We start from the raw sequence: 15,135 nt of genomic DNA on the forward strand, positions 1-15,135 counted from the left end.
TCTGACCAGATTTATAATCTCTTTTTCTAGACTGTAAAAACTACATTTTTTGTCGAGAGCATCGTGAGCCTCTTCGCATCTAAAACATTTAGTGGGTAACTTACAATCATCGGCATGCGAGCCCCCACAATTTTTGCATCTTTTATCTTGTTGACACCGGAGCTGTGTATGACCGAATCTTAAGCATTTATAACAAACCTTAGGATTTTCTATGAATTTGTTCACTTTGAAGATGAGTCTGCCGATTTTTATTTCAGAGCGATTTGTTTTCCCAATTTCTTCAATAAGAACAATTGGGATAGGTTCTGCCTTCCCTTTCTTTTTAAATCTAACTATTTTTGTTGCGATAATATCCTGTGAAGATAGTTCTTCATTAATTTCCACTATGCTGAAATCCGTGTCTACATCACGGATAATGTATTTTGTAACAATATTCGTGTCAATGATTCGAATCCTTGCTTCCGGAGCACTCTTTACGAAATCAGTTACTTTCTCCACTGAGCTTAAGTGCCGAGTAACTAGAACCAATTTTTTGTATTTGTTTAGGGAAAAGGTGTCTTCTTTATGGGTAAGTGGTCCAAACGTGGCATTGATTGTTGTGGGTTTAATCCATGGCGACGGGCCATTATTACTATCAATGCATAATTTTATTTTGTGGCAACCCCTTTGAATTGTAATGTTAGCTTTCTCAATCTCCGAGAACTCATTTGTAAGAATATAATTTATCTTTCTATCCTTATATTTCCCCTCAGACTCAAAGTCTTCTGGTTTCCTCTTCGTCATTACTGACGAAGAATCTAATAAGATGCAGCCAGAATCAAAACTAGCAGAAACCGAAACAATTAAAAGGAAAAACTAGAAAAATCCTACCTTGATTTTCCAGAATCCAATGCCAGCCACCTTGACACCCCAAAAATAAAGAGAAAAACTTCAGCTGAAGTCAACTCAAAAACTGAAAAGCAAACTAGGGAAACACCCCCAACAGAAACGCCATTTCAATTTGTTAAGAGAAAACAAAAAGCAAAAACTGCGAACAAACCAATGGCAAAAACAAACACACGAACATGCACAGCCTTCACTTCTAGCTGTCTTCCTTCCACGCACCAAAAATTAATACAGAAAGGAGAGCCGGAAAAACACAACCTTCTACCTTCCTTCCAAAAAACCTTTTTCCAAAATAATCGAAACTACATTCAAAATATTTCAACACAAACAACAATCCCCTCGCAACTTCTCCCTGCGGAGCAGAATTTTTGGAGCAGCCCCTAGAAAAACACTATACCGCTGTTGAGACGTTAGTGGGCAGAATTTTCCGACAGAGGGCACGACATGGAGACGAAAACAAATAAATCTCTCTAATTTAGTTTCGAAAGTGCTCATATTAATTAAATTTTAAGTAAAAAATTGTATTTAATTTTTTAATTAGCGGTAATCAAGCATCTAATCAAATTATAATAAATAATTATTTGTAGTAATTAAAAATTTCTAAGTTGTTGAATAGTTATCAGAAACAACAGACAATAATACAATACAATGCAACAATAATACAACCAACAATTTATTGTGAAGTTTGCAGCTAATTTTAAGAAATACTAAAACGAACAGACAAGAAACCCATGTAAAATGTCGTAGAATGCCTGCTTTTTATTTTCCATATATATATCCATATAGTAATTGGAATTATAAAATATATATACAAATTGGTGAATAAACAAGATTCATTAACTAGCTAACAAGGGAAAAAAAAAAAAAAAAAAAAAACAGAACCAGACGGTCGAACCCAAACTGTACATAAGATTCAATGAAAAATACTTTCTATTTTCGAGTAAATCTCTCTTCACAATGAATTGTTTTTTACAGTGAAAATTTTATTTCTATTAATTTATTTTTTAAGTAAAATTAAAAGCTATATTTTAATTAATTTAGTTCTGATATTTTGAAATTGCCTGGACTCCGTTGCCCGAAAACATTTATCTTTTCCGTTACGTCATTACCGACTTTATTTCGAAAATCTTGGTTACGCGCAAAGTTGGGGTGCTTGTTTGGGCTTCATAAATGTTTTGTTTATGGTGTCTGTATAGGCCGATTGTGTGTGTTTAAAGATTTTGTTGGTAATTTCATTTGTTGGTGATGGGTAATCAAATGAGACTGCTATCTAAACCAGAGACTGACTGTGAGTTTGAATCTGGTACCGGTAAAGCTTTCACTTATACAGCAGCTGCTATGCAGGGATGGAGAAAGTACCAAGAGGCATGTACAAAATTTTTAAAAGAAAGCTAGAAAATTTGTTGATAACATTTCGAAATTTCTAGTTTAGCAGCATTTTTGCAATTTCATAACTTATCTAATTATTTGTATAACTAAGATTATTTTTAATTTTCTCTAAATATGTTTTGAAATACTAAACAGACAGCAATCAACATTAGTTATAGCATAAATTAACTGATGGAAAAAAAAAAAAAAATTATTAATCACGTAATTATTCTTGTAAACAATGTATAGTTGTCTTAAACTTTAAATTTTGTGTGTTGGTATTTAAAAGACTTTATTTTGTAATAACATTTTCAATATTGTGAGTTATTAATAATTTTAATTTAAAAAAAGCCCAATTTTGATTTTCTTATTTGTAGGAAACATTAAATCTTTTAATATTTTTGAATTTTTTTAAAAAAATATTTTATTTAATCTGATATTTTTGATGTAAATATCATTTACTTAATTATGAGTTGATTAGCTGATATTTATTGTACAAACATTCAACATTATTCTTCATTATGAGATTTGTACAGCTTTAGATTCACTATCAGTGATTTTCTATAGTATTGGAGTTATAGTAGCAATTTATTTTGTTTCTAATAATTTATCTCTTTATTCTTTGTATTTGTTTTCCTAATAAGTGTAATTATAATTCTATGTCAATACAATTGATTCTGTTAAAATGTTTTTTTAGCATATTGTAGCTTTTTAATTTTTGATAGTGTCAATGATAGTGTGGTGTTACGAAGAGTGCTTAAATTGGAAAATATGAATAAGTACCTTCAAAATGCTTACTTTTCAAAAATGGTCCTTAAAAAGTATTTAATTTTCTCAAGAAATGCAAAGAAAGTGTTTTGCTTCATTTCCTCGCATGTTTAATACAATAATTCGAAAGCATGGCTGTAAAAGCATGTTTACCTGATGTATCAAGGAAGAAAAACTATAAAAGAGAAGAATTCAGAGAAGGAATCCAGGGTGAAATTGATCAAGGAGTTCTAACACACATTAAGATAATGCTTAATGAGCCTTATTTCCCCCTGCCTCTTTTTTCTTCAACATTATGCAGTGCCTTTTATTGAAATACCAAAATAGTTATACGAAAAGGGCAATTCAAAATACTTACTGTGCCATACTTATGGCAACTCGAAAAGCATTCAATCAATCTTTATAATGTTTTAAATATCAAAGAATTTATTTAAGTTATACCTAGTAAATATATGTTTACCTTTTATGTGTTGTTAAAAAAATATGCAGATTAGTGTCTGATCAAGAGAAAATGAGAATACAATTATTTTTCTGTTCTGTGATTAGAATGAATTTGGTACACCAAATACATACATCAAACATAAGAGAAGCGGCTCTAAAAATACTTATAGTACGTTACATTTTCTATCATTATTCAATTTAATATATTGTTTTGGAGCAATCCCTTGAATGACCTATTAAAGATATTTTACTATGCTGTATTGAGTTATAATTAATTGCAATGTTTAATTATGTTAGTCGATCTTGTTAACTCTAGTATAAGAAGATAAAATCATAAGTTTTCATTGATAGTAATTTCTTTTGTGATATTTTTTTAAATGTTCAAATCCATTTGAAAATTATTATTTGTTGGTCTAATCTCACCAATTATTATTATTTTTTTTTTAAACGAAGGGAACCAAAAAAAAAAAAAAAAAAACTGCTGGATTTGGTTTTTAAAATTTTTAAAGAAATATGAAAATGTTTTTTTCGTATCTTTTATTGTTAAAGGTTTAGATTCTATAATCATATAATGGTGTTTGCTTTTTTTTATAAATCTTATAGATTTTTTTAATTCTTCAATGAAATATACTTTTATATATAAAAGTTTGTCCCTATTGACAGAGTAACATGAAGCATAAACCATTGTAGTTAGGATTTTGGGAAGTTACTTCTTGGATGTTAGAGATCCATTTAGAATGGATTTTTCAAAATTTTATTAATTTGAAGGTTAATTAAAAAATAAAAACATAATTTTAACACTTTGTGCCTTAACATCTTTTCAATTAAACCAAATTTCTTTGAATAAGTACATTTTGTTTTTAGTTTTATCAATTTTTTAAAAAAATTAGGGCCCAGCTCCTGTATATGAACTGCGCCAAAATGTTGATGAATGGTAATTTCTGACTGCCCTAACCAGCCTCGTTAATCTGCTTTATGTTAACCTTAAACATTACTTCTTAACTTTAAACTTAACTAACTTTTGCTAGCTCATACTTTTTTGTGATTAGATGACTTTTCGTTAGCTCCCACCATTTTCCACGTAGCCAGGCTGTATTTTTCTGTTTTTACTGATATGGGATATGCTAAGGCACCAGTTAAGGATGTTCTTGTGGAATATAAAAATTTTTTGATGGAAAAAGTACATGGATTCAAAGTTTCTGATAAAAGACCGAGGTCCTACTTTTGGAAATCCTGGGAGTTGCTTCCAGGTATTTTTTTACTGAGTTAATGTGTAGTAAAGAAGTTTTTTTGAGGAATCAGATTTGATTAAGACACCAAATTGCACTGTTTGCTATGTTGTTATGTATGTGAGAACAAGAAATGATGTGTTGTATGGCTTTAGCTTTACTTATCGTAATATTATTACACATGGTGGCTCGAGGAAAATGTGTGCAAAACAGATAAGATTTAGGTATGGATTATGGTTTCATAGCAGCAAGTTGACTTTAGAGGAAATTTTTTTGTTTACTTTTGAGATTATAATTGGAACTAGGACTGGTGAAATTCAGAAGCAGTATTTTTTTGGTAATAGTACCTTGTCAAATTGGAGGCAGTTCATTAATGAACATATTTTAGAGTATGTTGAGGAGAATTCGCTTAAGATTAGAGGCGTTGGAAAAATTGTGGAAGTTGAATCAAAGTTTAGCAAGCGGAAGTATAATAGAGGTCACAGAGTTGAGTGTCAGTGAGTTTTTGGTAGTGTTGAGCAAGGATCTGGTCGTTTGTTTCTTGTTGCTGTCCACGATAGGAATGCTGAAACTTTGGTTGCTTGTATCAAGGAATGGATTGAACCAGGTACAATTATTTACAGTAATTATTGCAAGGTATATGACATTTAGATGCTATTGGTTATGAGCATATGAAAGTCAATCACCGTCTGCATTTTGTTCAGCCTGAGAATTTAGTTAATGGAGTTCCTGCTGTCCACACTAATTCTGTAGAAAGTCTCTGGAAAGTAAAAAAAATAATTTCCTTTATGTAATCATCAAGGTGATTTTGTGTTTTATTTGGCAATGTTTCTTTTTGACAGGTCTTGCAGACACCAAAATGTCCATGTGTTTAATAAGTTTTTGGAAATTATCAGAGACATTCCTTGGGAGGAATACCCTATTAAAGACTTTGATAAATAAGAGTTATTTATGTGATCAGTGATAAATTTTTTAGTAAAATTAAAAGAAAAAAAGAAATTACAGTGTATTTTTATGCATTTTTTTTTATGTATACATGATTTTTAAAAGGAGGGTAAGAAGAAAGGTTTTTGTTTCATACTGTATTTTAATGGTATATATAATCATCAGAACATGTTGAGCATAAAATTAACAGTAAAGATAAATCGTTTAATTTCTATATTTTTCTTATATATTTAAAGAAATATAGGCGGGGGGAGGGAGGTTTAGGAGTTAAAAAAAGTCTCATGTATTTTGTAAGTTATAGGGTTATGCCTAACATGGCCTGGTGACAAATCATAAGATAGCAAAACCCCATTATTGGCAACTTCTTGCTAAAATAAAAATGGTGCCAATAGGCTGTATACATGAGCTGCTCCAAAATTAGTTTTGTACACAATCTGTAACAATGATCTTATTATGAGGAAATTCAAAACAATATAATTGCTTCTTCAAATGGTTAAGTTACATTCTTAATGCTGAGATCAAATGAGAAAATACTGTCTTTGCTTTAATTAAATAATTTTAAAGAGTTCATTAAATAAGATTCCTTCTTTGAACAATTTTGTTACATTTTGAAACAGTGTGATATATTTTCTCCTGCTGGCTTAAAAAATATTTTTAAAAGAAATGCTTCAACTGATACTTTTTATTTTTATTTTAATTCTAACCACAGAACAGGCTTTTTTTTTTTTAACTTAATGAATTTGTTCCTGTTAAGTATGAAAACTATGACTTGTTAAAGCATTTTCATTCCTCCGTAATATATTTAATGAAGTTTTCTTGTAATTTTGTAAAAGTTAATGTTGCAGATTAGAATGCAGGTTTTTATTAAATTTTCGGAATGTTAAACGTGTGATAAAGTTCTCTTTTAAATTTCAGACTTAGGAAGAGATAAAACAATTTTTTTTTTCTTGTCTGAACATTTCCTCATGCTGCTATTCTTTCCTTTAAATCAAATGATCTTTTACTCATTTAGTACATATCACGGTACTATCATCAGTTTTGTGGCAGTTTTGTCAGTCTTATGTTGGTAGCCTGGAATGCTTCAGTTCCTAGCTTTATAAGACTGCTAATAAAATTACTAAATAAAAGTGAGTTAGTGTAGTAGAAATTTTACTCTTTCTATTCTAGCCATGGTGAATCTTATTTGTTATTGCATATATGAAAATCAAATACAAAATCTTTGGTCATGCTATGCTTCTATGTCAATATAACCATTTTTAGAAATGTATCTATCTAAATGAACTGGTGATTTGTTAATTTTAATAAATGTTGAAAAAGATCAAAAATCTTTGTTAATCTTATAATAATTGACTTAATTTTTTAGTATTGAGAGTTTTTAAAATTATTTTTATAATCTTTTTTTTTATTGTCAAAATCAAAAAGACATAATTTGTTTTTCAATTTAATTATATTTGGATTATAAAGATATTGTGAAAAACAGATATAAATATTAAAATTTATAGAATACACATTAAAAAAAATTTAAATAAAATGTATGCATTACTCTAAAGCAGAAAACGTCCTATGCAGAGAAAATATACGGATTTACATATGTATGCATGTACACAGATGCTTTTTATTTATTTATTATTTGCTAAGGTGTTTGAAATTACTTAATTTTTGCAACAATTTTTCACTACCCATTCTGTTAACTTAACATTCTGGACTAAATTAGTATACACTAGACTTTGTCATAATATGTATTTTTGCTGTGCTTTATTTTGCTTTTAAGTTATAATATTTCATTTAAAGAAATTTATTTGTATTTTTATGTTTCAGGACAGATATGTTTGCATCCCTGATTTTTATGATGGTTGCAGTTTCTTTGGTGTTTTTGATGGTCATGGAGGTATGTATTTTTTCTCATTATTACTTCACTCACTTTTAGGTATTCTTGTTTAAATGTAAAAACTATAATTTCAGTGGTAATTAAATTTAAAAAAATCAGTTGCATTAATGTTTTTACCAACCCTTAACTGGGGAGGTGTGGTCTACAAGACCGCCTTTCATTTACACTCGAATTAAATTTTCTAACGAATGTATTAGTATGAAAAACTGCCAATATATTTTGCAGATATTTATCTATATATATAGATATGTTTTAGAAATTTTTCAAAATATTTTATTGAAAAATGTAAATCGTTGGAACATACATTTTCTTCTCAAATTACATGTTACAATAAATAATATTCTTGAAAAAACATTACTTTTCAAATCATATTTATTTTTACAGTATATGGGTACAGTATATGTAAAATTCAACATTTATATGAAAAATAAAAAAATTGACAATGAGTAAAATTGGCTTCTATTTTTATCGGCTTGTGTGACTTTCATAGCACAGTTTCCTAGGGCATTTTAAACATACAAGTTAAGAACTAGTATAAAAATCAATCTATAAATTCTGTATATATATCTCTTGGTATATTAATGTATTTTATAAATTTTTCAAAATACATTATCACTAGAAAAATTAAATATGTTTGAACGTACATATATAAATCAATTGAATGTAAACTTTCATTCAAAAACTCTTCTGTACAATTATCCTTATCACTAAAGTTACTTTCTGCTTCATTTAAAAGTGTCTGGAGCATTGCTTCATAATAGGATCAGTAAATTGGATGATATTTTGGAGCCCAAGTTTTAGCGCCATCTGCTAAGCCTTGTTTATCACTGGGACACTAACAGGTAGGTGCGGTCTTTGAGATCGTGCTCAAAGAAATGACTGAATTATTTTAAAAAGCATCTGCTGAAATCGGTTGAAAAAGTGCATGTGTATTGAAGGTCACAAAACAGAAAACTACAGGGTCAATCCATTCAAGTGAGCTAAAAATAGAATAGGGGGTGACCGAAAATCCATCGTTAGCAGTCTCACAAACCACACGTCCCCAGTTAAGTATTAATAGAAATAGATGTATGCCATTTGAAAATTGATGTTTTTTAATTATATTATAAATATTTGAAGACTACTACAATGAATTCAAATTCAAATCAGATATAAATGCAATTACTTCAGTGATAGTTTTGTTATTAAATGTTTAGGTCTTTAAAATCTTATAGTGTGATATAAATGCATACTTTATTTTTGTCATATGAATTGGCCAAAGTAATAAAGTTAACACAGGGAATTTGCTAATAACATAAGTTCATTTTAAAAACTGATTACTGAAAAATATATTTTTCATTTTCTGTCTAACATTAAATTAATTTGCCTAATAATATTTTTTAAGTGTTGAAATGAATTTTATTTTCGAAATAAGTAGGTTAGTGTTTCTAAATAATTTTGTGACTTAGCAAAATTTGTATACGAAATATCATTACCTTTTTACTCACTTGATTTGATTGAACTACCTGACAATAATTGCTAGTTAACTTATAAAGAAGGGTCGTGAAAGGAATTTTGTCTTTAACTTTCTTTCAATCTTTAGAAAACTGATAATATATATAAAATTGTTGAAAGTATTTCTTGTACCATTTTAGGATCAGAGGTTGCTGAATTTCTTAAGCGTAGGCTACATTTAGAAATTCAGGATTCCCTTCAATCAGAATTTGATATAGAGCTTGCTTTGCATTCTGGTTTTCTGTCATGTGATGCCAGTCTTAGAGAACCTGCAAACATTGCTGAGTTAAATGATTTGGTGGAAGAAGAAAACCGAGGTATGCTAATTTTATCTTTTTTCTTTATGTACTGTTGACTGTTATCTTTAAAATGCATAATCAAAAATTATTTTACTTTTGTTCTTGTAATGTATTTTAAAATGATTATACCAAGTTTGTAAATTTTATGATAGTTTACTTGTTTATCGTGAAATCATTAAAAAAATTATGGAATTTGTAAAATTAATGAGCTTTTATGAATGTGGAATACACCTAGTGGAATTATTTAAGTGAATGCAATAATTATATATTTGGGTGAGGTATTCTGTATATTCCTGAAAACCAAGCTACGATTGATTTTGGAATTTTTTATATGAAGAAAATTGCTTACAAAAGATTTTCTGTTTAGAAAAATATTGTTCAGTTAAAAAATTGTTTTATAAGAAAAACTATTGCTAAGGATTTTTATTGCATATTATTTATTATATGTTGATATTCTCATTTCTATGGATCTGCATTAGTGATTGTAGAAGTTTGGTGACATGATTTATTTAAAGTATTGAATTTTATCTAAATACAACAACTACAAATAAACACTGCATAAAATAAATATATGTGCTAATGCATGCATGCATACATAACTATTTTAACTTTTCAAAATTCTCAAAAATAATCTTATAATTACTTTATTATTGAAATGTTAAACACTTTTTTATGTATTTAGTTGCTGTGATTCAAACTAATTGGAGCTTCTTAGCCCAGAAATTTTGATATAAGAAATTTGAAATCTTTAAAACATTAGTGCCAAAATCTCATCTTTAAAATCAAAAATAATTGAAAATATGACAAAAGAGTTGAACATAATTTTAATTCCTTTTCCTTTTCAATAAATTAATATTTCTTTCGCCCATTTTGTTTCTGTACTTGTATCAGAGTTGCCACATGTTATGTATCTGGCAACAGCCAGATTAGAGAAAGGAACTGTTATGTATCTGGCAACAGCCAGATGAGAGAACCTTTCAGGCTGTGTGACGTGCGCGTGTTGTTTGTACCTTTTTGAGTTCCGTGACTTCTTCGTATTGTACTTGTTCGGTGTAGTTGTTGTTATGCTCGTTCGTGCCTGTGCATCTTAATACTAATAAATATTCTTTGCGTGTATGTAAAACGAATCGCATCGTCTCTCGGTCTACCTGGCATACATGACAAAAGAGTTGGCGACGAGGATGGGATCTTCGAACATTAGTTTTGAATCTTATGATGCGTCTGTGGAAGACTGGTCCAGTTATGTAGAACGTTTAGAATCTTACTTCGTTGTTAATGGGATCGAAGATAAAATGAAAGTCCCTGCTATTTTAAGCCTTATGGGAGCAACAACGTATAAATTGTTAAAGAATCTGGCTACTCCCAACATTCCTTCTGAATTGACTTATCAAGATATCGTAAAATTACTTTCGGAACATTTGAACCCTAAACCACTGGAGATGACAGAACGGTTTCGGTTCTACAAGAGGAAGCAATTTGAAGGTGAGTCCTTTGCAAATTATTGTGCCGAATTACAAAAACTGTCGATACACTGTAACTTTGGGAACAATTTAAGTACGATGCTTCGTGATAAATTGGTGATGGGTCTCAAAAACGAAAATATACAGAAAAAGCTGTTAGCAGAGGATAAGTTAACATACGAAAAAGCTAAGAGCATTGCATTTGCAATGGAATCTGCTCAGAGAGATGTGTGTGAAATTCAGAATCAAATGGTATCGATAAAAAAATTACATAGTTCGCAAGATAAAACTAACAAAAAAGATTCTTCTAAATTTAAGAAATCTGAACCTACAAAGAAGTTTGATAAATCTCGGAAATGTTGCAGATATGATAGTACTCAACATTTAGCTCACGAATGTAAGCACAAGAACACTCAGTGTAGGAATTGCTTAAAGAACGGGCATTTGGCAAAAGTCTGCCGCTCAAATCGTAACGAAACAGTTAAACAAATAGAATCTTGTTCTGAAACTGTACCAGTTAATAGCGTTAAATCACCATGACATGCAAGGGATAAGATTTTATTAGAAATTTTTGTTGAAGGGAATAAATGTTTATTTGAATTAGATACTGGAGCTGCTATTAGTTGTATGAATGTGAATGAATTTAAGAAACTTTGTCCGGATGCAGCCATTAAGCCTACCAAGTTATTGCTTAGGAATTTCGATAATTCTATGATAACATCAGCTGGCCAAGCAGTGGTGCAAATTCAATACAAAGATCAAATTAATACAGAAACTATTTATTTGGTACATGCAAAAGTAAACGCAGTTTTTGGTCGTGAATGGTTGAGAAATTTCCAATTAGACTGGAGCTCAATTAAAGCAGTTCGGGTTGAAAATTGTAATTCTCGAACCAATAAATTAAATATCTTGCTTCAAAAGTATGAGAAAAATTTTTCTCCGGGTATCGGGAAACTGGAAAAGTTTTGTTGCCTGTCTTCAAATGAAACCTAATTACAAACCGGTATTTTTTAAACCTCGACCAGTTTCATTTGCTTTAAAAGAAAGAATAGAAACTGAACTTAAGAGGTTAGTTGCAGAAGACATCATTGAGCCGGTGACATATAGTGAGTGGGCTACACCAATTGTTCCTGTTATCAAACAGAATGGGAACCTACGAATCTGTGGTGATTATAAGGTGACTATCAACCCGGGACTAAAAATTGAGCAATATCCTTTACCCCGTATCGAGGACATTTTTGCTGAACTGTCAGGAGGGGAGTTCTTTACTAAAATCGACTTATCTGAGGCATACCTTCAAATGTTAGTTGATGAGCGGGACCGACATCTATTGACGATCAATACTCACAAGGGTTTGTTCCGTTACAAGAGAATGAATTACGGTATAGCCTTAGCTCCGGCAGTGTGGCAGAGAGCCATTGAACAAGTTTTATCAGGCATCGCGGGGGTACACGTATTTTTAGACGATATTACCGTAACGGGGAGAAATGATCAAGAGCATTTTGAAAGGTTAGAATTAGTACTACAGAGACTAGAAGAATATGGTCTCAGAGTAAATAAGCAGAAAAGTGAATTTTTTAAGAAATCTGTGAATTATTGTGGTCATACAATTGATAAATTCGGCCTCTACAAAACACAAGAAAAAATCGATGCAATTACGAAGGTACCAGTTCCAAAAACTGTATCTGATTTGAAGAGTTTCTTGGATTTAGTCAATTACTACGAAAAATTCATTCCCAACTTATCTACTCGTGTCGCTCCTTTCAATAATTTACTGCAGAAAGGTACTAAATTTTTGTGGACTGCAGAATGTGAAAAAGCTTTCAAGGCATTGAAACAAGAAATTGCTTCAGACCGAATTTTATGCCATTATGATCCCAAGTTACCTCTTGTATTACAAACTGATGCATCACCAGTTGGAATAGGAGCAGTTTTAAGTCACATTATGCCAGATACATAACAGTTCCTCCCCGACAAAATATAGAGTCACAGGACCACAGCACTTGGAAAATACAGGAGATTTAAAAAACAAGGAAATTTGAAAAATTTCATAAAACCTTGGAAAATAAAAAGGAAAGGAATTAATCCTCCCCCCCCTCTCCCCCATTTATAAAATACCCATCTCTGAACAGTGAAAGAATAAAAGATTGTAGCCATAGCACCCAAGATGGAACAGATGCATAATCATGGAAACTCATCCTTTTTCTACTCAATCTCTCTTTTTTTTTTTTTTTTTTTTTTCTTTCTTTTATTAGTCTAATTTCGATTTCAGCGACAGCTGTTTTCTTTCCGTGAGATTCCTGGATGGCAGCTAATGAATTGCATGAGACTGCTATAACTGCATAAGAAAATAGAATAAATTTCTTTGGTGGGAATAGCAATATTCAATTTTCAGAAGCGTCACAATAGTATTTAGTCCCTCATAATTCAGTCTATTAAATGGTTTATTTATGATATAGTAAGCTTAATTAGAGTAGAGAATTTTTTTAGCAATGAGCTGCCTAAAATCCATATTTAATATAGATTGGACTAATAAAAATGTGAATTCTGTTTTTGCTGAATCGGATAGAGAAGTCCAAAATCTATTTGTTTTGTAGAGTGCTCGCTTTGTAAGAAAATAATAAGATTAAGTAATATGCAAAAACAGACACATATTAGTCATACCAATAGAGGAAAATATACATTATTGTGTGCCAGTTAAAAAAGTCATAGTTAATGTTAGACTTTGCATCTAGAAGGAATACAGGAGAAGATGATATGTTAAGTTGGAAAGCGTCAAATTTGATGTCCAAAAATAAGCGGATTTTGAACTTTTTAGTTCAAGAACAATCATTTATAACTGAACTTTTATGGCCATTAAAACTTGTTGCATCACATTGTCCTTTAATGCATTCAATGATGGAAATATATTCACATATGTTCACTGATATAGCCTAGAAATGTACTGTATGTCATACAAAAATGTTGCATATTATTTGTTGCGGATTAGCTCTGTCTCTTAAGAAATTTTTAAAAGAAAATTAGTAATATGCTTTGAACCGCTCTTCAGAAAAGTGCCAAGTAGATCTTATTGTAAGATATTAGTGTGAAACAACCAATAGAGTTTCTTCAAAATATTGGAATTCCATATTTTTAAGACATACTGCTGCTCAAAAATTTTAAAGTAGTTGCATCCAATTTGGCATATATTTACTTTTACAAATTAGTATGGATGTGTCAAATATAAATTAGATATTTTTAAAACATGTCAAAGAACTTCTGTGCAAAAATGACTAAAGTTTTGGATCTAGATACTCATGAACTACACATAATCCATTGAGTGTTTGAGTATGAACATAAATTTACTCAAGAGAAAGTAGTGTAAGTGCAGTGTATAGAATAATTAAAGATAGACTAGCTTGACATACCTATTTCCTGGATATTATTGGTTCTTCTGAATTGTCATTGAAGTTTTCTTCTTTCCATTGGGTGGAAAATATCAGTGTTTGTGAAAGTATTTTAAATTTTTTTGACAGCATAATGAAATGTATAGGTTTCAATTTAAAAAAAAAAAAAAAACTTTTCCTGGATCTGCCACAAGTGATAAAGTATAAATGCTTGTTAGGATAAACTGATTGATAAAATTAACGTCTCTTATATTGCTAATATTCTTCAGACGTTTCTTTAAAAAATTCAGACATCTGAATCATTAATGCCTTTCTTATTATAAAAATATATTCATTCTTATTAAACAGTTAATGAAAAATTTTGTCAAAAGAAACGTAATTGAAGAAGCAAAAATTTTAGACAGCTTATTTTTGATAGAGCTAGATAATCCTGAAAATCTAAGATTAAGAAAAAATACCAATATTTAAATTATAACTTCAAGCTATTTCATTACTAGTGAAGCTACTGAAACTGAATAAAAGAAAAAAGCAGCTTTTTAGCAGTGTGTTTCATATTTTTGAAGGATTCTATGAAAAATATATGAACACATGTCCTAAAATGTTATTGTTTTAAAAACTGCATCTTGTTTAAATTCATATTTATTGAAAAACCTTGCTTTTTCCGTTGATTAAAGCTAGGGAGTTTTGTTATTCCATTATAACTTACATGAGTACTGTTTGCGCATTTCTTTTTATATTGCATATACATAGAGGGAAAATACAGAAAAAACACAGGGATTTTTTTTTTCTCCATGTTTGAGAAGCAACACTGCTTATACTCATTTGAAATTGTAAAAAATATATATATATATATTTTTTTCATTTTTATGACCATGGAATTTTTTTCATATCTGTAACCGTAAATGTCATGTTGTTTTTGTCCTGGAATGTTCCCTGATACTGATTAATTGTCTATTTTTTAAAATGGCAATG

General features: G+C 30.0%; 1 protein-coding gene across 1 annotated transcript in view; it reads left to right on the forward strand.

The window, feature by feature from the left end:
• Window positions 1-1,998: 1,998 nt before the first annotated feature.
• Window positions 1,999-15,135, forward strand: part of LOC129959020 (protein phosphatase ppm-1.G-like) — a 42,564-nt gene continuing 29,427 nt past the window's right edge. Inside the window, exons 1-3 of the mRNA XM_056071791.1 lie at window positions 1,999-2,250; window positions 7,455-7,524; window positions 9,159-9,335. Of these exons, the coding sequence (XP_055927766.1) occupies window positions 2,131-2,250; window positions 7,455-7,524; window positions 9,159-9,335 (367 nt within the window). The 5' untranslated portion in view covers window positions 1,999-2,130. The remainder of the gene's footprint in view (window positions 2,251-7,454; window positions 7,525-9,158; window positions 9,336-15,135) is intronic.

The sequence above is a fragment of the Argiope bruennichi genome, chromosome X1 (assembly GCF_947563725.1).
Source record: "Argiope bruennichi chromosome X1, qqArgBrue1.1, whole genome shotgun sequence".
In the NCBI taxonomy this organism is placed as follows: domain Eukaryota; kingdom Metazoa; phylum Arthropoda; class Arachnida; order Araneae; family Araneidae; genus Argiope; species Argiope bruennichi.